A 24666-nucleotide genomic window follows, 5' to 3' on the forward strand; every position below is an offset into this window, starting at 1 on the left:
AAAAAAAAGATAAAAAGTAAAGATGCTGTCAGAGGAAAAAAGACACATTACACAAAAGAGAGCAAGTATATAAATATTATGTGTGTGTATGTGTGTATACATACACACATACACACACATATATATGTGTATATATACATATATATATGTATACACATATATACACATGCATGGTTTCTCATCAGAAACAGTAAAAGCCAGAAGACAATGGGGTGACCCAACTGTCAAAACAGAATTCAATATCCTGCAAAAATTATCTTCCAAAAATGAAGGTGAATAAAGACAAATAAAGACGTTAAGAGAACTGTCACCAGTAGAATTGCACTAGAAATACTGAAGGAAGTTCTTCAGCCCAAAAGGAAATGATACCAGATGGAAACTCAAACCTATGTGGTCTGAGGAGGGAAAGAAAAGTCAAAATTGGTAAATATAAAAGACTTTTTTCTATGTCTTAATGTATTCAAAAGATAACCGTGTTTAAAGCAAAACTAACATTATATCATGGACTTTATAAAGTATGCAGCACAGAGGTGCCTAGGTGGCTCAGTCAGTTAAGCATCCGACTTCAGCTCAGGTCATCATCTCGTGGTTTGGAGATGGGGAGTCCCACATTGGGCTCTGTGCTCACATCCCAGAGCCTCCTTCGGATCCTCTGTCCCCCTCTCTCTGCCCCTCCCCTGCTCGCTTGCACTCCCTCTCTTTTTCTCTCTCAAAAAATAAATAAACTTAAAAAATAAAGAAAGTATTCAGCACAAAGTCTGGAATGAAGTAATTAGAACTGAACTTGTAAGTGTCTTAGGTGGAGTGGTATAATATTAACTAAGTACACAGTGATAAATTAAAGATGCATGGTGTAACACCTAGAAACCACCTGAAAAACAGAAAGATGTCCAGATAAAAATGCAAGAGAAGAAAAGGAAGTATTAAAAATATTCAATTAAGTCAATATAGCTGAGGAAACTATTAAAATACCTCTATAGTAAAATAGAAAACAATTCCCCCACGGAAAGAGTTGATTAAAAATGCAAAATACATTTTACCACAGAAATAATATTTTTAATTATGACTATAATGTAAACCCTTTGGATAAAGTTAGCTAAAATAAAACTAGAGGCTGGACAGTAAGCCAACCACCTAATATGTATACTTGTTTTGGAATAAAACAATTCCATAATGCAGAAAGAAACACAGTAGTACACAGAGACTATTTCCCCAACTCCAAACTACAACCAGGTGAAGACTAGCTATTTTATGAAAATAAGTTTTATATATCAAGTATTCTTAATATTTGTACATATTAGAAATAAACTGCAAAGTCTGTTAACATAAAATATAGAAACAACTTCCCTACAAACTAAAAGCCAAATGTTTACCAATACTAAATAATTTAATTTTAGTTTTGAAATTAGGTGGAATTCACATAGTTCAAAATTCAAAACATACTAAAAAGGGTATATAATAAAAAATCTCTCTCTCCCGTCCCTATTCTCCAACCACCAATGGGGGAAAAACAAATAACACTAAAATATAATCAAGGAATATATGCTCCCAATTGTTTCCTGTGGAGCCACAGACATGGTAACACTTTTCCTAACACCAGAAATAACATTTTCTTTTTGAATTGGGATTATGTCAAAGTTCACAAAACAGAAAACATCTGGATGACAAGACATTCATATATGAATGCCATAAAAAAAAAAGATCAAATGGAATGTTAAAATAAAGCATGACCAAGGAATACTGTGAAGACACAGTAAAATGAAATAAAAATACCAGCCAAGGTTTTATTAAGTTAGCCCTGACCAACGCATGACAGGAAATCTGCAGCAATGGAATAAAAGAGAAGGTTACAAGTTTCTGTGCCTAGTTCCCAAATTAGTCACTGAAGAATAGACAGCACAAACCAAATTCAGAAACTAACTCCTGCCTTTGCATCAGATCATTCCTGAAGATGGACACCAATGAAACAGAACGCCATCTCCAGGATACAAATGAACATTCAAAAAATTTACAAAGAAAAACATCAACTTACCACCCCAGGCCTCTTCTAGTACTTTGTATTTCCAAGACTGAATTTCCAATCCTCAATTATTATTAAGAGGCAAATTATTCAGCTAGGAGTAATTCTAGCTCTTATTTGTCTTTCCCTGCTTTCAGTTCAGCCACTTCACTACTTATTAATGCTTTCACCTTAAAAGTTAAAGTAGTTCAGAGAAAAAAAAAAAAAAAAAAAAACCTGCCTGGTGGGGAGGGGTGGCCTTAGACCACCATTTCTTAACTTATCAGAAGACCAAAAGCGGCAAGATATTTAATCACTCCTGTATTGCTGAGACTCCTAAGAGGTCACTGGCCTACTGGGCCATTACCTATGGCAAACACAAAAACCTACTAAGACACTGAATTCGAAAGGAGTTGGTAGGAGGGGATACAAGAAGTTCCCATCTGTTTGGAACAACTGGAATTCCAGCTATGTCTTTCACAATTAAACCCCAAAACATTTTTTTACACTTTTATGGGAAACACTCGAAGAAGTAAATTAGAAATGAGGCCCTGTGGCAAACAGGGCAAAACAGTAATGTGTCAAAAGCCATGTTACTGCCACCAATACCTTATTTCTTGATGGCAAAGACTACCTCTCCAAGAATATACTCATATTCCCAGCCTCCTTTACAGCTAGGCATGCAAGAGCAAATGATGCAGACTCAGCCAATAAGATATAAGGGAAGGTCTATTGGGATCGTTTCTGGTAGAAATCGCCTTCTCTAACAGAGGGAGGAAGGGAGGGAAAATTTGCATAAAAAATAAACTGTGCTTCTCTCCCCATCCTCCACTAACATTGTAGTGTGAGATTATTATGCTTGGAAGCCATATGCTGGAAGCCATCCAGCAATCATGAGAAGAATCATCACGAACACAGAGAAAAATGGAAGGTACCTACAACTGCTGAACTTGGTGAAAGAAATTCTTTAGAATTACTTGAACAATTTATCTTTGAGGCTCATTACATTTTTTAACCCCCAAGGTAACTTGTTAGGGATGAGTAAGAACATCTGAATTGATGTTCTCAATTACTTAACAAAATTACAACCCACATGCATTTACTGAGCATCTATTATGTTCCATAGACTATGCAAGAGAGCTTTTTATGCATTATTTTGTTTTAATTATCAAAATAACCCCATATTATAATTATTACCAATTTACAGATAAGATACATGAGGCTCAGAGAAGTTTACGTGACCTGTGGTGACTTAAGGCAAAAATCACACAGTTAATAAGTGATTAAGATTAGGATTCACACTCAGGTTGTATGCCTCTAAGCTAGTGCTTATTCTAATATATCACAGCTACCCTACCACAAAGATCACCTTCACCATCTCTCATATTTACATGTCTGGGTATGGTTAAAAAAATTTTTTTAAAGTACACACAAAAAGTCTTCTAACACTTCTATTTTTAACCCAAGTGGTGGGTAACTTTCATTACGAGGCCTTAGTTTAACTCCACCTGGCTCATGAAAGTATCCCCTGTTGAAATCTATAAATTTGAACTCCTGCTGTGAGTTGCAACGGCCATCCCATCCAGAACCAAATCTTCACATTTTAGGAGCATATAAGGATCTATGGACAATGGCTTATGAGTTCACAAAACATTAAATAGCATTAGGAAAAGGTACTGTTAAAACCCTAACTCTTTCAAGTAAGCAGTGGTCTGTGACAAAAAGTTTTAATAAACTGACTCTCTCAAAATAAATTTCCTATTCCCTCCTCTGCCTAGTTTGTACCTCCTACTCTTAGTCTCCCATCCAGAATTGACCATATTGTAGAAGTATACATTCAAAATGTGAATGCACTTACATTGAAGTTCCATGTTATTCCCTCATTTTTTAAAAAGGTAATCTTTCTTCTTCCTCCCATTCAAAGAAATGTTTTAATATATATTTTTTTAATGTTTATTTTTGAGAGAGAGAGTGTGTGTGAGCAGGGGAAAGGCAGATAGAAACGGAGACACATAATATGAAGCAGGCTCCAGACTCTGAGCTGTCAGCACAGAGCCTGACGCAGGGCCCAATCCCACGAGCTGTGAGATCATGACCTGAGTCGAAGTCAGATGCCCAACTAACTGAGCCACCGCAGCGCTCCAAATATTTTTTTAATATTTATTTCTGAGAAGGGGGAGGGGCAGAGAGAGAAGGGGACAGAGGATTCAAAGCAGGCTCTGTTTTGACAGCAGAGAGCCCAATGAGGGGCTCAAACTCATAAACTGTGAAAACATGACCCCAGCCGAAGTTGGATGCTTAAACCGACTAAGCCACCCTAGCATCCCTCCAAGAAATTTTAAGCATGGTCCTACTTGATCTTTTTCCTTACAGTCCTATTTTGTTTTTAATGTTTATTTATTTTTGAGAGAGAGAGAGAGACAGAGAGAGAGCATGAGCAGGGGAGGGACAGAGAAGGGGACACAGATTCCAAAGCAGGCTCCAGGCTCTGAGCTGTCAGCACAGAGACTGATATGGGGTTCAAACTTATGAACTGTGAGACCATGACATGAACCAAAGTCAGACGCTTAACCAACTGAGCCACCCAGGTGCCCCCTTGCAGTCCTATTTTTAAAAATTCTTCCTCTCATGATTTACATCATTTTTAAGTTCTCATTTGAAAGAACACTGAACTGAGAAGCAATAATGATTTTTGAATGAATGAAAAAAAAGTCGTGGGTCCAGTATCTGACCTGCTACTTCCAGTTTTCACGATATCAAGAAACACTGATTCTGGGGCGCCTGGGTGGCTTAGTCGTTTAAGCGTCCGACTTTCGCTTAGGTCATGACCTCGCGGTTCGTGGGTTCGAGCCCCGCGTCGGGCTCTGTGCTGACTGCCAGCTCAGAGCCTGGAGCCTGTTTCGGAGTCTGTGTCTCCCTCTCTCTCTGACCCTCCCCTGCTCATGCTGTCTCTCTCTCTCTCTCCTAGAAATAAATAAAAATTTAAAAAAATTTAAAAAACCACTGATTCCAAGACACATTATGTTCCACTAAGAAAAAATGCTGCCATCTAAACTGATTCAATGCACTATCACTTACAATTTTTATTTATACTTATTAAAAGAATGCTTTTAAACTTATTTAGTCAGATCTTTAGGATAATTAGTGCATAATCTTAAAAAGACAAAAATAAATTGGTGCAGGGGTGCCTGGGTGGCTTAGTTGGTTAAGCGTCCGACTTTCGCTTAGGTCATGATCTCGCGGTTCGTGGGTTCGAGCCCCGCGTCGGGCTCTGTGCTGACTGCAGCTCAGAGCCTGGAGCCTATTTCAGAGTCTGTATCTCCCTCTCTCTCTGACCCTCCCCTGCTCACGCGGTCTCTCCCCCCCTCTCTCTCTCTCCTAGAAATAAATTTAAAAAATCAAATAAATAAATTGGTGCATAAATTGGTCACATTTGGAGTCAAGCTCTTCTGAATTACTTTTTTTAATCAGTCAGTGATGACCTATAGTTTTCCACACAATATCATCCGCTGTACCATCAAAAGCCTGGGTGATCCAACATTTGTATTCCAACCATTATCTCTGGGATTTTCTTCTGAGCCTGCCAATATGTATTCTGCAAGTTCCATGCATGAAGAGACAATGGCAACTACATCAGAGCCAAAACCAATTGTAAGATATATCTGGATTTCTGAAGAACATAAAAAAAAAAAAAAACTGTGGTTCCTAGAATTAATGAAACACAGTAACCTCCACGGTTACCTTGAATAAGACAACATCCTTCCCAGTCTCTAATTTCCACTAACTATAGTACTACCAGTGCAGAAGATCTACCATGCTTATTAGCATTTCACGTATCTTGTTTAACTTTTACAGAAAAGCAGAAAGATAGGCATTAACCTTGTTTTAGATTTATGAAATAAGAGGCTCACAGAACCTCAGTAACTTCTCCAAGATCACCCAATTAATAAGCGGCAGAGCTGGGTTTCAACCTCTGGTGTACCTTCAAAGTCCTTATTCTTTCCACCACTTAAATAATTCTAAAAATTTAGTGCACATATGAATCATTTCAGGTGATTCTTCCCAGAGTGGGAAAAATATTGCAAATAGTGTATATATCTGCAAGTAAAAAAGCTTACATATATATATATATACACACACACACATATATACATACGTAAAGAACTTACAATGTAAGAAGACAAATAACCCAGTTAAAAATTGGGCAAAGGATCTGAATAGACATTTCTCCAAAGAAGATATACAAATGGCCAACAAGCATATGAAAAAATTCTCAATACCACAGGCTATCAGAGAAATGCAAATAAAAGCCACAATGATACCCCTTCATGCCCACTAGGATGGCTATAATCAAAAGACAGACAATAACAAGCATTAGCAAGGACATGGAAAAACTGGAACTTTTGTAACATTACTGCTAGTGGAAATAAAAAATGGTGCAGCCACTTTGGAAATCAGTTTCAAAGTTCCTCAAAAAGTAAAACATAGAGTTAATATATGACCAAGCAATTCCACTACTAGGTATAAAAATGAAAACATGAAATCCACACAAAATTTGTACATGAATGTTCAAAAGGAACATTATTCATTATAGCGAAAAAAATCCATCAAGTGATAAGTGGATTAATAAAATGTGGCGGTACTTCTATTCAACAGAGTATTTATTCAGCAATAAAAAGGAATGAAGTACTGATGCTATAACATGGATGAACCTTGGTAACTTTATGCTAAGCAAAAGCTAGTTACAGAAGGCCACACGTTGTCTGATTCCATTTTTACAGATTCCATTTCTTTTTTTTTTTAAATGTTTTTTTTATTTATTTCTAGGAGAGAGAGAGACACCGTGAGCGGGGAAGGGTCAGAGAGAGAGGGAGTCACAGACTCTGAAACAGGCTCCAGGCTCTGAGCTGGCAGTCAGCACAGAGCCCGACGCGGGGCTCGAGCCCACGAACCGTGAGATCATGACCTAAGCGAAAGTCGGACGCTTAACCAACTAAGCCACCCAGGCGCCCCTACAAATTCCATTTCTATAGACAGGGAATGTAACTGCTTTAAGGCTGGAGAAAATTATGCAGAGTTACTGCTAATAAATATAGCATTTCTTTCTGGGAGAGCAAAAATGTTCTATAGTACACCCTATGAATATACTTTAAAAAAAAAACTTTAAATAGGTTAATTATATGGTATGTGAATTATGTCTCAATAAAACTGTTTTTAAAACAGTCTGGCTGGCTCAGTTGATGGAGTGTGCGACTACTGATCTCAGGGGTTGTAAGTTTGAGCCCAACACTGGGTACAGAGATTACTTAAAAATCTTAGGGGTGCCCAGGTGGCTCAGTCAATTAAGCATCCAACTCTTGATTTAGGTTCAGGTCATGATGCCACAGTTCGTGAGATCAAACCCGTGCTGTCAGCACGGGGCCTGCTTAGGATTCTCTCTCTCCCTCTCTATCTGCCCCTTTCCCTATATGTGCACATACATGCACACACAGGTCCTCACTCTCAAAATAAATAAACAATAGATAGATACATAGATAAAAATCTTTTTTTTAAGTCTATACCAGATTACTTCCAAGGTTCCCTTCTAGACCAGTCTCTGACACAATGAAAAAAAAAAAAAGCATCCAAAACAGACAAGAATCCAATCCCCAGTGAGTTCCATGAACCTACAGGTTAAAAAAGAGAGCATATAGTACAGTAATTTCTCACTTGAGGGCGCCAGACCTCCAGGTGTCTACAAAGAAAGGACAGGTGCTTCTTGAGAGCCAGTTTCCATTTTTCAGAACATCTGTGAGAAACCATATATTCAACCTTCTCTGAGGTAAAGTTTCAAGTATCTTTGCCTTTGTATGGATTCATGTAAGTAGTTTTAAAATAATGATCCAAAGCTGACTGACAGCTTCATGTATGAAAAGTAAAAAATAAGAAAATAAATTATTAGTTAAAATATACTTTTTGATAGGCTAAATGTTTTAAGAAATGGGACCTATGATGATATATCCTTGACTAAAAGCTTAGGAAATACAGATAGAGGGGATAGTGCACTAGTCTAGAAAATAGAGAAATAGCTTAGCATTTTTCCTCAATATGATTCACTTCATCTCACTGTGCCTCAGTTTCCATTTTCATCAACAAATGGGGCAGTATCGATCAAAGTCTAAAATTCTGTGATTTTTTTCCATATTATGTAATGACCTCCTAAAAAACCTCTGCTAAGAAGGTAGTTCTTTATATTCAGAATCCCTGCAAAGAACTTTCTTTATTGACTCTACTTAGCAAATCATAAGAATAAACAATACTAAGTGTATAATATTAATAAACATATAGGTTGTACAGTACTTATAAACTTATAAGTTACCTTAGAAAGCAAAGAGAGAAAAAATTATAATAAACTAAAAGTAAAGTGTGCTTATCTACTGCTGACAGAAACAGCCAACAGGAAACACTTCAGTATAAAACCTCCACAAAGCAATGTCCCTGATTAACAACAAATGAGTTATCTTTCTTTCTCAAATTTTACTCTGAACACACCAGCTTCCAAATATATCCCTGGAACAAATGAACTAAAGAAGGGGAGGGGAGCAAAGGAAAAATACTGTATCATAATTGGTTTCCTCCCTTCAAAATTCCAGAAGATGAGAAGTGGGGGAAGGGAGTGGAAACTAGTCATAACCCAGCATGAAATTCTCCCATTTACAGCTTAATACATGACATCTCCTATTACATCTCCTACTTACAGCTTAATAATTATTGTGGTCTTTTTTTTTTTTCACTTTTTTTTTAGAATCATGAAACTTTTTCTCTGTCTACTAATAATTTCTTTATATTAAGAAAAGCTGGGGAACCTGGCTGGGTCAGTCAGAGGAGCATGTGATTCCTGATCTTTGACTTGTGAATTCGAGCCTCACGCTGGGTATGGAGATTACTTAAATAAATAAAATCGAGAGAGAGAGAGAGAGAGAGAGAGAGAGAGACAGAGAGAGACAGAGAGAGACAGAGAGAGACAGAGAGAGACAGAGAGAGACAGAGAGAGAAAGGAAGAAAGGAAAGCAAAACAAAGCTATCTGCACTTTTTTTTAGTGAATTCACACTAACCTAAATTGAACATAACAATGATGCGGGGGGAGTGGGGGCATTGGTGAGAAGGACTATTATTTGTGGGGTTTTGGGAAAGAGGGTGATAGGAACTTCAAAAAAATAAAAGCAGGAGCACCTGGCTAGCTCAGTCGGTAGAGCACGCAACTCTTCATACCAGGGTTGTGAGTTCCAAGTCCCAGGTTGGGGGTAGAGATAACTTTTTAAAAAAAAAAGGAAAAATGGCAGCAAGATCTTTTATACTATAATACATCTGAACCCAAGTTCAGAGATTTCTAATGAATTTTTATAATGTCATTCAACTTGCTAGGACAGACCAGAAAAGGCAGACTACCCCCATCCTCAAGCAACTAAAGTTATTATGAATACGAACAAAACGCAATTTTCAACTTCCAATTCAATATTATGATTGAGAAAGAAAGGAAATCAGAAACCTAAATCCACATTTTAGGAGGTAATTCTGCTCATAACTACATAGGAGTGAAGGGATTCATACCAATAATTTAACATAAAAGAACAACAAACTGACTCATTGGAATAAGGAACCTATTAATCCTTGGAACACCAACCATCTCTATATTTACACAGTATATGTAAATATAGATATACTCAACATCAAATAGCATGGTACGTTTTAAAATGCCCATAGGAGGGGCACCTGCGTGGCTCAGTCAACTGAGCGTCTGACTCTAGGTTTCAGCTCAGGTCATGATCTCATGGTTAGTAAGTTCGAGCCCCTGCACTGTTTAGTGCAGAGCCTACTTGGGATCTTCTTTCTCTCCCTCTCTCTCTGCCCCTTCCCTGCGCCCTCACCTGCTCGCTCTCTCTCAAAACAAATAAATAAACTTTAAAAAATAAGTAAGTTAAATAAAGTGCCCACGTGAATCAAAGTGTAACACAAGCTCAACAGATACCACTCTAGCCCCCTACCAGAAGAACAATAAAAACATTTCACTTAAAAACAAGTAAGGTGCATTTAAATATAACCAGTTAAATTCATTTAATAACTCTGCCAGCTAAAGAGTATAAAGATACAAAAATGAATTAAGACTTAGCCTCTGACTTCAAGTAGTTCACATGAGGAGGGAAGCCAGAAGCATGTGCAAAATCAAAATTCTTTGAGATCACAGAGAACTTGCAAATTTATGGTAAGCAGAATTTGCCAGGTGAAAAAGTGGGAGGAAAGGTATCAACAGGCAAGGAGAATGGCAGATATAAAGGCATGAATGTAAAGAGCACAATTAGATAACCAGAAAGTCCTGAGTTGCCAGGGCAAGGAGAATAAGAAGGAAGGATGAATAAGCATGAAATTGTAGTAATTACGCCAGGAAAGGAAGCTTATGGCTAGGTTGCAGGGACCATATATGCTACAACGAGGTGTTTGATCTTTATCCAAAAGGCCACAGAGAACCCAATATAAAATAAACTATTTTTATTTTTTTACTTTTTATTTTAGAGAGAGAGAGCATGCGCATAAGGGAGCAGGGCAGAGGGAGAGAGAGAGAATCTTGACAGACTCCATGCTCAGAGCAGAGCCTGACACAGGGCTGGATCCCACGACCTCGGGATCATGACCTAAGCTGAAATCAAGAGTCAGATGCTCAACTGACTGAGCCACCCAGGCACCCCCAACAATGTTTTTAGAAACCTAACCGGTGACCATGTGGAAAACAGACTTAATAGGAGAGATAGGGGGTTGGGTTAGAAGATATGGAAACACTACTGTAATAATTAGGATATTATTGAAATAATGCAAGTGAAATGTGATAAGTCAGCAATAACAGAACAACTAAATAATAGCAGCAGACTAACCTATATCAATTTAGCAGTGATTATATGTCCCTATACCTGACCATAGCTCCTATACCGAAGTACAGGCAATAGGGGAAAAACAGAAAAGAATGTAGTAAGAAATCTTTAAAAGATATAATTAGCAGGACTTAATGACCGCTGACCATCCAGACCCAACAGAGGATCTTCACTTAGACACTAATTTGGCCTTTCTGCATTGCTTCTGGAAATTTCTTACCTTCTTCATTTAGAGATTTCTATTAAAATACCTTATTTTGCTTGATAGATGTTTAAAAATTTGAATTTTTAACAATATGAAGAGTCTCATGTATCTTACACGGGAACTATTTCAGTCTAAAAATTTCCCTGTGGCCACATGGGAAACAAAAAGAAATAAATGCAGAATACTTTTCTGTCAGAAAATATTGATCTTATCCAAGTTTGGATATGATTAAATTTATATGCCTTAGTTAGAAACCCTGAAAATACAGTAGAAATACAAATAGCACCTGAATTAAATATGGGGGAGGAGAAAAGAAGCTCTTTAAAACTTTGGGCTCCAAACAATTCAGGTATCCAAACATATATAATTTTATTACAACAACACAGTTTGTATTTTTCATGATACCAGTATGTGATTATGCACCACAGGAAAAACAGGTTAACTGATAAAGCTTACAGACCCAATTCCAATTTGATAAATGTGTTACTAAGGGGAAATAAGAATTGCAGCCACTCTGTTTCAACATGCAAATTATCTTCCATCATTTTCCTTTTTTTTAAATATTTATTTGAGAGAGACAGACCATGAGCAGAGGAGGGGCAGAGAGAGAAGGAGACACAGAATCTGAAGCAGGCTCCAGGCTCTGAGCTATCAGCACAGAGCCTGACTCGGGGCTCAAACTCACAAACTGTGGGACCATGACCTAAGCCGAAGTCGGATACTTAATTGACTGATCCACCCAGGCACGCCTCATCATTTTCAAAAATACGTTTGTTGAGCTGTCAATGTGTATTACGGGGTTATTAAAACAGTGTGTTTCTTTCAGTAAAATGAGTCATGTTTCCCTCAATAAAGATACTGATTTTCACAATGCTGGCAACATGGCTTATCTATTTGAAGTTATTTTAATTATGAATATAGGTAATAACATATGATAAATACATTTCCCACCAAATTTAACGATCAAAGACAAAATTTTATTTGTCATGTTGTAACAAACAGTGCTAGTGTGCAATCATTTGAGGTTGACTGGCTCACCCTCAGATATTAACCATTAACCAGAGATGTCAGTTAAAAAATCTGTGTGAAATCATTAAGGTTAGTAAGTGTTACAATTCGGTAGAAAGACTAAGAATTTCTACTTCATTTATTATAATTTGACTAATAAACTTTTAAGACCGTTGTCTTCTCATGATAGTATGTGTAGGTTTCCCCCACCAAAGGAAAAAAAGTTTGCATTGCGTTAGTTCCAGTTATAATTTTTAGCTGAGTCAAAGCTCTAACAGCCTTAAAGCAGGAAATCCAAAAGGAAATTCCATCATCAGTTCCTGGGGCTTGGTAACTCAATGTTTCTTTGAAACAAAGATATAAAAGTTCTCAAACTATTTACTATAACCTTACCTCATATCTTCAAGCAAATCACATTCTGCTTGATGTTTGGCTTGAAGTTTTGTCATCTGCTCAACTTGAGTGTTTTTCAGTTCTTGTGTAACTTTCACCTAAAAAATAACATACGTTTATGAAGGACTTACTGCAACTTTAATAACAAAATAATTAATTAAGCAGAATACTTAATACTTGCTCACTTCTCCCCTACAGGCCATTATTAATCATTATTAACCATCTTATTGTGTTCTACTGAAGATACTTAATGAGAAAACTAGACAAATAACCTAAAAGAGGGTAAATGAAAGTAAAAGAGTATGAAAATTACACAATAAAGAAGCTTCCAGTCATTCCATTTCACGCACAAGCTCCCTACATATGTAGTAGGTCTTCTTAAAGAGTTTTTAAAGGGCCTGTCTTCTGTTTCTTCGAAAAAATATTTAAAGATTTCAACCACCAGGGGAGGTGAGCTGAGTGTAGATGGCAGAAGGGAGTATAGGAATGCCTAATATCTAAGGACCAAAATTTACACAATCATGAAATCGTATGCATAAATTGACTACATAAATTATTCCATAATGGCTGCGAGAAAGCACAGGGTCTCTCAGGATGATGCCCTCGACTCGCTGACAGCCCATCAAATAACAATCTCTTTCTCACAAAGGAGAAAGCAAAAGTGACCTTCCAGCATATGCAGTGCTTTTAAACCACCCCAGCAAGCCCGTCCCCGTGGCGGCTCCACTTCAAACAGAAGAGCAAATGCAAGCTAGCCAGTGCCTCTCGCCGGGGTTCCAGGTTACAGTGCCTGGAATCCGCCCCCCCCCCCCCCCCCCNGAAACCCGGATTAAGAAAGAGAAAGAAGCAGACACGAGCGAGTTAGGCATTCAGCCAATGTTTGTCCACGAGCGGAGGACAGAACAGCCTTCTCCACCCAATAACCAGAGTAGACACTAAGTAACCATCTGCAGGATTAAAAAGACAAGGACACAGCCTGAGCCCCTGGGAACGCTGGAGAAGAGGACAGTGAAACAGTTCTCGAAGGGCGCTGTGGGGAAGCTGCTGACACGCCGGGGGCACCCGTCACTCCCACCCTAAACCCAGATTGCGGTGCACACGCCACGCACTGCCTATTGCACGCTCTCCGCGGGCAGCACCACTGCCTCCTGGCCCCCTAGCTGGAGGGGCGGGGTAGGATTGGCGCGGGGGGCGGGGGGGAGGCAAAATTTCTTGTTTTCCCCTGGGGTTGGGGGCGGTAACTAGTCCAACTTCTCGTCAGCCCCGTGGGAAAAGCAGGCCGAACCTTACGGCTAGGTTAGAAACAAATTCCCTGAAAATTTGCAAATGGACAAGGGTAGCGACAAGCAGCTGGAGGGCTCAAACCAGGCGCAGACTAAACAATCACACAAGCACAGGCTCTGCAAAGCTGCAGGGGCTCCCCGCCTCCCCTCGGTGCAGCCCCGAGAATGCACTTTGCAGCTAGCAGCACTGCCATGCGCGCGCACACACAAATGCACACCCGAAACTCTGCGAAATGTCTGGGGAGTCTCCCGTGCGGTGGAGGGGACGAGCCCGGGTCGCCCCTCCGTCGGAAAGACACCTCATCCGCGTGGCCCCCTTCTGGAGCCGCCGGCAACTCGGTGACAAGCCCGAGGCGACGGCGGGCACAGCCCCTTGCGAAAAGGGGGAGGGGACGCAGCAGTCGCCTCAGCCGCGTCCCTTGTACACATCCCTCCCAAACCCCAAAGCCCCCCAACTGCACCCTCACCTTCCTCGGCGGCGGCTGCATGATGCTGAAGGGACATCAATCCTCCCCCGACGGCGGCGTCAGCTAGGACGAGAAGCTGGAGGGCCGTGAGGAGTGGAGGCCCCGCAAGCGAGTATGTGTGTGTAACGAGCCTGAGAACGAGAACTCGCCCGGCAGGGAGCAAGGCCGGCGGGCGGCTGGAGGACCCGGGTTGGAGGGCGAGTGTGAAGAGAAGGAGGAGGAGCCCCGGGAAGGCCAGGGGCTCAGACAGCCCGGGGGGTGTGTGAGAGAAGGAGGCGGAGACCNGTGCTCTCGGCTTCGGCTCCTCCACTCAGGCCGCGGGAATTTCCGGCCCACCGTGTGGCGCAGCGCCCCGCTCCGGTGGCGGAGGGGACAACTCAGTCCTGAGCTGGGTTCGGGGGGCCGGGCCACGCTGTAGGGAGGGAGCGGGGCGGCGGCGCGGGGCTCCGGATCTCGGCGGGGGGGNAGCACGAAAATCCCCCCCTCTCTCCGGGAGTGGCACGTTCCAAACGCCGCTTGTCCTCCCTCCCCCACCCTGGGAGCCAGACGGGGGCTTCCCGCGCGCTTTCCCGCCAGCCGTCCGTGCGCGCGCCTCCGGTCGGAGCCGCGCACGTGGGCGGGAGAGGGCTCCGCGCCGACGCACGCGCACAAGCCGCCCCCACCTCCCGCGGGCTTTTGGGCTGCAGTGTTTCTGTGTCCCTGTCGCGGGCGGGGGGGGAATGACACTCATGTTTTTACATTGGGGTGGAGGGTAGCATGCCTGTGGCAGTAGGAGAGTTCTGTTTTTTACTTCCTTTGGCCCTCAAACACCCCTCTCTGGTAAGTGAATAGGCTAGTCAAATAGGCAAGCATGAAGGGGGCGAGCAACGACAAGTCCTTTCTCAGCGGGCCGCAGGTGCCTGACTGTTGCGGGGGCGGGATGGGGGGGTGTCTAGTTGCCTTGCTAAGGAGAAAAGGCTCTCTGGTACCTGGCATTCAAGTCAAAGAGCACGGACTCTGTGCTGGAAGGAAACCGCGAGGTTAAGAGCAGGATTCCCAGTTCACAGATAGGGAGGCTTATGCCCGTAGAAAAGGGGAGACTTTCTGTAGGTCACACAGCACGACTAGACTCTGGGTCACGAAGGGGTCTATGGGTCATAAATAGGTGCAGATGATAACTATGAGAAAAAGTAGAGGAAGCAGCAAGGAAAACGGAGGAAACTCTTGAAGAGTCAGGACCTCTGGGTCTCAGCCCACTCTGCCTGCATCTATGCAGCTCGGTGAGCTCCGCCTTCCTCATCTGCCAGTGAGGCTGTTCATCCACGCAGCCCCCTCCCCACACATTCCTGCCCTGTCCAGACCATCTGGAGGTAGGGTTTTCAGCCTCCCTTGGGATGCTCAGAAGAATGAAAATACCTCTTCTGGAGCCACATGGATGTGTGAAGGGTGAACTAGATTGCTCTACGGTTTTATCAGAAGTTGGAGTACCGGACACCTGTTCTCAGAAGCGTAGTCAGGCAAAATAGGAAAGTCAGTGAGGCCTGGAGAGACCCAAGTATATTGCCCAAGGCCACAATTGACCAGAAATTGGTTCAAGATGGACCTTGAACCCAGGTTGTTCACACTGAATTACCTAGATTCTTGTAAAGGAAGGCTATGCATGAGTCAGATTGTGTATGAACCAGGAGATCAGGCTTGCTTTTTCTGATTTCCTTGAGGCCATTCAAAAGTCAGCCCTTCACCAGAGTCCTTAATATCAGGGAAGGCCTGGGGCAATGGAACAGGTGGGTGGAGGCCCAGCTCCCTGACAGCTGTGGGGCAGCAGCTAGAGACCAGGCAAGAGGTAGTCAGGCTGGGCTCCAGTCTCAGCTATTGTGAGGCTTTGAGCTAGTCAGTTTCACTGCTTTCAGGCTTTATGTTCTCACTTGTAAAATGGGGCTATAATACCAGCCCCATAGGCTTGTTGTATTGAATAGAATTTTTGGGGGCGCCTGGGTGGCTCAGTTGGTTAGGTGTCTGACTTCCGCTCAGGTCATGATCTAATGGTTCGTGGGATCGAGCCCTGCGTTGGGCTCTGTGCTGACAGCTAGCTCAGAGCCTGGAGCCTGCTTCAGATTCTGTATCTCCCTCTCTCTCTGACCCTCCTCTGCTCACGCTGTCTCTGTCTCTCAGAAATAAATAAAACATTTTTTAAGTAATAAAAATAAATAGAATTTCTTCTACCACAGGGTCAGGCACATAGTCAGTGATCAATAATTACTTACTGATTAATCATTCATTCAAAAAATATCTGCCAGGTCCTGCTTTGTGCCAAGCCTTGTGCCAGACACTGTGCCAGATACAGATTCTTAAGAGCAAGACAGAATCAACCTCAGCATTCACCAAGGCTGAGTTCCAGAGCAGCCATTCCACTATTTTAGTGGGGGAGGGGTAACAGTGCTTGCCCGGACACAATGTCACGCACACAAAGGTACTTAACAAAGATTTGCTGGATCTTACTCCTGGGTGCAACTAGTCTGGCCCAGAGATTATCCTCCCTCACCTCTCTTTTATAGGGGTATAAAATTGCTAGATGTTACGATATTCAGGATATAACCTCTACCACAGATATGCTGGGCCTTCTCTGGGTCTTGGTCCCCAACCACAGAATAAGGTAAGTGAATGAGCCTGGAATTTAGTAAGCTCTTCACAGATGAAGTATAACCCTGGGGCTTAGGAGGGCATCCTTCACCTGATTTGCCATTATTCTAAAACTAGGAATGGCATTGACTTTCTGCGATGATTTCCTTTGGAGGTATGATTTAAAAAAAACAACAACAACAACAATAACAACAACAACAACTAAGGGGCAACACCAGATAGACTTACCCGCTAATTGCTTTTTCAAAAGTGTGGTTTAAAAAAAGAAATGTGTTTAACATTTACTGAATGCCTTTCCCCAAACCCAAACTTTCATATTACGTTTCTGAGCTAATCTTCACTATAATTCTGTGAAAGAGTGTTATTTTATTCATTTTATGATTGAATGACTGGAAGCTCAGTGAAGATAAGTGATTTGCCCAGTAGTGATGGATTTGGGACCAGAATCCAGTTCTCCCATTTGCCTCCTGTTCAAGGAATTGAGACAGTTCATCCAGGAAAAATGCAGACTCAGGATACAACCATATATTCCAAATTTCACAGGGATGGAAAAGGGATTTCTGTGATTTGTATAAGCTTGACTTAAAATGTACCCCTCTGAACCAGGCTGGGACCTTCCAGGGCCTTGCTCCTGCAGTGCAGGCAAGCTCTGTGTTACCAGATGGAAGATCCCTTGATACTGTTTGGGGGAAATGTCACAGAGCTGTTCTGTGACCACAGAGCAGCATGCATTGTGGCCACAGAGTCCAAACTCAGAGAGGTCTCAGCTGTGTCTAAGGAAGTTTTACCAGGCCGACCTGGCCTTAGAAGGGGTGAGCTCCCCCATCCCTGGGACAGTGCAAGTTGGTGCTGACTTGCTTGCACCAAGGAGACCACAGATGGTATTCTTACCCTGGGAAGGAATTAATAACAGCTACCATTTATTTTGCCTCTTGTATGTTTCAGGGATTAACTGTAGGCATATTATCTACATTGTTTCTAACCTTCATAACTTCTCATGATACATGTGACACCACTTCACGGACTTCACAGGCTGAAGATCAGAAGTGAAATGACCAGCCCAAGGTCACACACCTAGGACAGGAGAGCGAGGCCTGGCCCTTGGCTCCTTCTGGTTCTGAAGCTATGCTTTTCATCCAGCATGCTGCTGTACAATCTCCCAGAAGGAATGTGATTCTAAATTTAAGTGAGAGCCAGGATTAAAAGCTGACTAGAGCAGGCATATGAGTGAGCATTGGAAGATAAGCTATTCTAATATTCCACAGGACTCCCAGGAGAAACTCCAGGGATACGAAGCATGCAGCAACCTTTGAGCATGATTAGAATGTGAACAGCAAGCACCCCACCACAGTTCAAAGTGGCCACCCTGGACAGATTGGCATTCCATCCAAGGCTCTAGAGATAGTGGCCACCATCCCACATGTCCATCCCATATGCACTTTCCACCCTCCCTGCAGCTAGGGCTCACAGCCCTCACTCCCTTTCCTGCTCTCTCATTATCCTTCACTCACATTGGTTCAGGATGCTCAGAACTACGTATTAGCTCATCCAAATGCTAGCTATTCCCTGTTTGAGCCCCACTGAGGCTAGCTGGTGACGCTGCTGCAAATAATGCAGTCTGTGAACCCTATCCCCATTCACCTCCCTTTTACCCTTTCCTCTGTACCTCTACTCCCCCACCCCACCCCATGCCCCACACACATCTCAACCTTTGCCCCTGCCTGAACTAATCCCCTCAACACAGCCCTCTGGTAAGCCTGGTATGGGAGTACGCCTGTCTCCTCCATTAGCTCTCAAGATAGAATCACAGCCTGCTGGAATGAGGCCTCAATTTCAGTGGCCAGCAGAAGAGGGCAGGGGCTCTTCCTAGGACACACAGTGAGCTTATGGCAGAACTAGACCTTGAATTCCATCCAGCATCACTCAACCAGTCCCTTATCTGGCCTCGGTCATAAGCAGGTCTCTGGGATGAGACCCAGGCCCTGTACTCCAGGAGCTCCCAATCTCAACACATGGACCAAAGATCACAGCAGTGAGTCCAGAACACACAGCGCCCAGATTCCACCAAGTGGTGACAGGGGTCTAAGGCCAGATGTGGGTACCTGAGAGGCACCTACTGGGACAGGGAATTATCTGGTCAGCTGGTTCCAGGGAGTGTTACAACTTGGGGCGGGGGGAGGGGAAGAGGACAATCAGTTCCAGGGCCATAGCAGGAGTGGACAGTCACATGGTTTTGATATCAGGAGGCAGGAAACCAAGGTTCCAGTCCTGTCTTTGCCAGGCACTTGGTGAATGTCACCTTTTGCACATCACAAATTCTGTCCTTCCTCCTAAGGAGGTGGTAGGTTAAGTGAAATAACAGGTACGTGATCCGTAAAGAACTGAGGAGCTATGTAAACTAGTGACTGTCTGCTTTGGAATACATCAGGGAAGGTGGAATGATTGCTTATGGAGGATACCAACGAAGGCCTTCCCACTGGGAGCTGTACTGCGATTACCACTCTGGGAAACTTGGACCAAAGGGTAAAAGTCAAGTTTGGTAGGAGGATTGACATCAAAGGAATTTGGGGTCAGGCAAACCTGGGCTAGATGTTTGGTTCCTCTTCTGCCTCGCTTAGGATTCTTAATCAAGTTCTGAAATCTCTCTTCAACCCACTGCCCTTGTTCTTACAAGAGGAGTTACAACTTTTTGCAGGGTTGTGGCAGGAATTAAAAATGGAAATGTTTGTGTAAAATGCCTGCAACCGTGCTGGCCCACAAATGTGAGTTTCCTTTGTATGTGCATGTGTTTTCCTTCAGTTTCCCTTCATTTTGTTCTGGTTTGGTTTGTAAATTTAAAAAACAAAACACAAAAAGAGGAATTCCCAAGGGAGGTGGGTCGAGCCCAACTATAGTCCCAGTTTTGCCCCTGACTCACCGTGAAGACCTGGGAAGTCCCCAGCCCTCCCTCAACCTTCATTTCCTCATCTGTAACACAGAGGTGTCTCCAGGGAGTTTCTTCAAAGCTCTGCCTGACAGCTTGTTTTGCTACTCCTTTGTGAGTCCCTTCCATGGAGAGGACCCCCAGGCTGAGCTTGGGGGTGGGGGTCAGGCAGTGACCAGGGGAAGGAGACGGAGTTGTCCGGGAGGGACAGCAGGATGGGGAAGTAGCAGGTATACAACCACTGTGTGCTAGCCTGTGAAAGGAGGAGTCCCTCCTCGGCTTAGGAAGCCTGCCACCTATTTTCCCACAGCCTGCCCAGTTAATGCCAAAACAAAACACACTTGTCTGCTCCCTGCTGGAGGGCAGCGGGCCAAAATGAGTGTCCTGGAGGGCTGGCAGATGCCCTGGCATCCTGCCTCTCCTCCCTGGGCACCCGCCCTTCCCCTGTCTGCCACACATCCACCCACCCATGGCCCGTGGCCTGGGAAAGCTGAACACCACCCTTGGCCAAAGCTGGCCCAGGCTGCAGAGAGGAGCTTCCTCAGGACCTGCACTCCTCCTCTCAGTTTCAGGGCTCCTAAATGGACACTCCAACACCTAAAGCTGCCTGTCTTTCCAGTCCAGCCTTGGCCTCAAGATGTGATCTAATTCTTGCCATGCTGCTGTGGGCAGAGCGCATGGCATCAGAATGCTGGGAGCTGCTGTCAGGAGCTACAGGAGGGAATTCCCTGGCTCAGGAAAGCTCTTCCAGCGGAAGGGAGCAGGTGGTGAGTCTCCCCAAAGAGACAGACGCCGCCAACGCTGTAGGCAGAGCCAATCCTGGGATAAGAAGCATCGAATCCACCACCCCCGCCTTCTCTCTGATGCTTGCCTATGCTGGGCACAGTAATAATAATAGCTTATACTTTATAATAGTTACTATGTGTCAGCATTCACATAAATAATTTAATTCTCACAACAACTTTGAAGTAGGTACTATTATCAGCCCCATTTTACCCTAAGGTCATTCAGCCAGTAAGTGGCAACCCGAGATTTCTACCCAATTCATCAGGTCCCGGGGCTGTGTTGTTAACAGCTATACAAATCTGTCCCCAGAAGATGGTATCCCCTATAAAACCCAAGTCCAAACCTGGAATGTGGCAAGATGTTTGCACTGGTATCCTAGAACCTAAGCACTTACCCAGACTTGTCTGAAGCTGAGAATCACCAAGGGGTGCTTGTTTAAAACACAGGGCCCTTCTCTGAGGACTCAGTAAGTTTGATGTGGGAAGAGGCAATGCCCCACATGTGGAAATTGCCACACAAAAATAATAATATTTGTTAAATGAATGAATGCCGTACCTTCTCTGAGTCTCTGTTCATCTCTAAAATGGGGTTTCAGTTTCCCACCCTGCCCCATCTCTAAGTGCGGCTGTGTGTTGAGCCCATGTATCTGTACCAGCTTTACTTGGGTGTGAGGAGTTGTTTACAAGCACACCCACAAGCTCCTAATAATAGCTGTAATAACAATAGCTAACATTTCTTGAATGCTTATGGAGTACCAGGCACAGTTGTGAGGGCTTTGACTGTGTTAACTCGCTGATTCTCACAGCATCCAATTATTTTAACTTTAAGGATAGAGAAACTGAGGCTCAGAGAGGTTAAGCAACTTGCCCATGATCACATAATTAGTTAGAAGCAGGATTTGAACCCAAGTGGTCCTACTCCAGTGTCCAGAGGTTAACTATTCTACCGTACTTTCCGGACACACCCAGCCCCTCCTCTTGGGAAGTGGGTTGCCACAGTTGAGCCAATGGTTACTGTACTTATAGTATTCAGGAAGGACAGAATGGAAAATTAAGCTGACATAAACAAAATTTAGAATCCTCTCACTATTGTTTGAGCCTGAATAAGAAATTCCAAAGCACAGGGACACTTGGGTGGTTCAGTTGGTTAAGCGTCCGACTTTGGCTCAGGTCATGATCTCACGGTTCGTGAGTTTGAGCCCGGTGTCAGGCTCTGCACTGACGGCTCAGAGCCTGGGATCTGTTTTGGATTCTCTCTCTCTCTCTCTCTCTCTCCCTCCCTCCCTCCCCAGCTTGTGCTCTCTCTCAAAAATAAATAAACATTAAAAAAAAAATTAAGAAATTCCAAAGCACAGAATCAAAGTGCTATAGTTCCATGTGGGGAAGGCTGCCTCTGTCTATAACAGGGGACCCCAGAAGACTGTCCTGGAAGTGGACCTTAATGGGAGGTAGACACTCCATGGACTGTATGGGCTGAGCCATGTTTGGGAATAGTCTGAGTATCCCAAGAAATGAGCCTACAAAGGTGGGCTACAGTCTTGGGTGCCCCGCTTGGATATTTGCTGTAAGTTTTTAAAAGCAATCTTCCTTTACAATGTTTATCACACTCTGTAATAGGCATATGTGCTGCCCATCTCACCCGTCCTGTTAGTGCTTTCATCCCCACAGATCTCTGCAGGAGATCTTGTTTGTCACTATATCCCCAGCACCTAGGACAAAGCATGCTGGATGGATGGATTTGAAGGCCTGAAGTCCCAAAAGTGTACCAGCCTTGGAACATTAAGTGTGGACAGCCAGGTCACAGAATAGAAGGCCCAGGAGAGCATCTTAAGGAAGGGTGTGCCCAGGTGCCTGTACAGACCTATCTTCTGTTCATATTCAGCCCTCTGTTCTCACACACTGCACTGAGCCTGTGACCTCACTGTTACTCCTCTCAGATGGTTTGTGAGTGTATTGACCATAAAGGAAAGGAAGGGCAGGCCTGTAAGACAACGCATCTCTGACTGGTTCACTCTTAACTCCATCACCTTTCTTCTCTGCCCATTAGGCACTCAGCTTGGGGTCTTGGTTAAAAGCTCAGTCAAGTTTTAAGTCAGGCTGACCAGTTTGAATTTTGGCCCTGCTACTTTCTAGCTATGTGGCCTTAAGTGCATCACCTAGTTACTGCATACTCTCCAACATTACCTCACATCGGTCCTGCGACCCTGGGCCCAGCTCTCCCTCTCTCTGGGCCTCCGTCACTGTGTAAGCTGGGATGGTTACCCTTGAGGCCCCCATGACTCTATCATTTTCTAGTTCTATAATAATCAAGATTAGACAGTGCTTTCTAATGGTACAAAATGAATATAAAAGTGGTCTTTTCTCTCTGAGGCAACCAGAAAAACTTCTCCAACCCAGCACTGATCACAGAGAAATAACTGGGTTAAGGCCATAGGCATCATCCGGATATTGCATCTGGGTGACAATTTTTCACACCTCTCTGGGGACAGTTAATCTCTATTTGTGCCACCAACACTCCCCCACCCCCACGTAGGCCCTCAGGCCCTGCACTGTGTCCAGAGAGGCTGGGAACTTTGGGCTTCATCACCAGACCCCCTTGCCAACTGAGTTTCACTTGGGTTTGAACAATACAATAAGAAAACAGGACACTGGAGAATGAGAGAAGAGGAAGGTAGGGCTATTTCTCTCTCTGCCCCTTCCCTGCTTTGGTGCCTTCTCCACTCCTTCCTTGATCCCCTTCCTGCCAGGCAGCCCTACTTCTCACTGGACTCCAGTAACATGATTCCTGCCCCTCCTTCAGCCCTCATCTCTGGGTGGGTACCTCGCCATCCTTCTGTTTGTTCCCTTTACCTGCCCACACCTCAGTACAGCAGTTCCTTCAGTAAATCTCCGGCCTTAGAGGTGAATTGCTTCCTGCCGGCCTCCTGACTAACCTAGGACCCTCCACCTGGATCTGCCTATTTGACTCATAATTCAACACGTTCCCCAGGACAAAGAACCAAACAGCCTAGCCCATGAACAATCCTCCCACGTGCCTGCCCTAGGAGAAGGCATGTGCAGCGCAGCTCCTTTGGGGCCCCCAGAGTCTGATTCTGACTTACTGTCACTCCTAAATAACTCCTGCGGGCAGAGCCTGATGAGAAAGGGGCACCCGCACCAGAGTAACATTGACTGGCACGGTAAACCAAGACCACAGAATGAAACATGCCTCAAGACAGAGCGTGGTCATATCCCCGCTTAGGCAGGGTAGGTGGCAGTGCTGTGGGATGCCAGGAACATGCACTGCTAAGGGCAGGCTCCCTGGAGGTCTGGGCAGAGCCTGGTCAGGAACCATAGCGTGCTAGACAGGCAGAGAGAAGAAGGAGAAGGAGTGTAGCTCAGGAGAGTTGAGCAAAGTCTTGGCAGGAGGAAGTGGGATTCCTGAAGGCAGGAGTGAGGGCCAGGGACTTGGTGGGGGTACACCGCGTTCAGTGGCAAACTGCCCCCCTTGGCGTCCCTCGGGACATCGCCCCTGACCCTGCGCTAGCCTGGATCAGGGCTCCCACATTCCCTCACGAGCTATCCCACCTTCCTCTGGGTTGGGCTGCTTGTCACCCCAGTCCTTTCACTTCCCCTGCTAACCGCACCTGCCCAGACCACAGCCATAGCAGGGCCTAGGTTTCAGTTCTCATTTCCTCCACACCTCTGTAATCTCCTGAAAAGTTTCAATTTCTCACCAGGGGTTGGGCCTGACACTCATTGAGATGCCTCCTATCATCATTCCTACCTCTCCCCCAACCCTGGTTCCACTGCCCTCCTAGCAGCAAGAGCAAGCCTTCTAATGTGCTATTTTTACCATGCACGCCTCTGCTCAAGACCCTTCTATGGCTCCCCCTGCCCAGCAAATTAAGCCCCATGTTCTAACATGACATTCTAGGCCCTTCATCTTATGACTGACTCCTGCTAGCCTCCCTGACCTCATCAGTTTCACTATGTCAGATACTCTTTGCTCCAAATGCAACATATATGTGCATTTTTCTAGAATTCATCAACTTCTTTTAGCAGCTTCACACTTCTGAATGTGCTCTTCCCTCTGCTTTC

The 24666-nt window shown here is 43.9% G+C and overlaps 1 protein-coding gene across 2 annotated transcripts in view; it reads right to left on the reverse strand.

Moving 5' to 3' along the window:
• The window catches only part of FCHSD2 (FCH and double SH3 domains 2), a 290700-nt gene extending 276163 nt beyond the window's left edge, over positions 1 to 14537 (reverse strand). For both annotated transcript variants that reach the window (XM_077762244.1, XM_077762243.1), the window contains exons 1-2: positions 14260 to 14537; positions 12510 to 12607 (exon numbers count right to left, since the gene is read on the reverse strand). In XM_077762244.1, the coding sequence (XP_077618370.1) occupies positions 12510 to 12607; positions 14260 to 14280 (119 nt within the window). In that variant the 5' untranslated portion in view covers positions 14281 to 14537. The remainder of the gene's footprint in view (positions 1 to 12509; positions 12608 to 14259) is intronic.
• Positions 14538 to 24666: the final 10129 nt, after the last annotated feature.

Source organism: Crocuta crocuta, unplaced genomic scaffold (genome assembly GCF_008692635.1).
Source record: "Crocuta crocuta isolate KB4526 unplaced genomic scaffold, BGI_CrCroc_1.0 scaffold306, whole genome shotgun sequence".
Classification (NCBI taxonomy): Eukaryota; Metazoa; Chordata; class Mammalia; order Carnivora; family Hyaenidae; genus Crocuta; species Crocuta crocuta.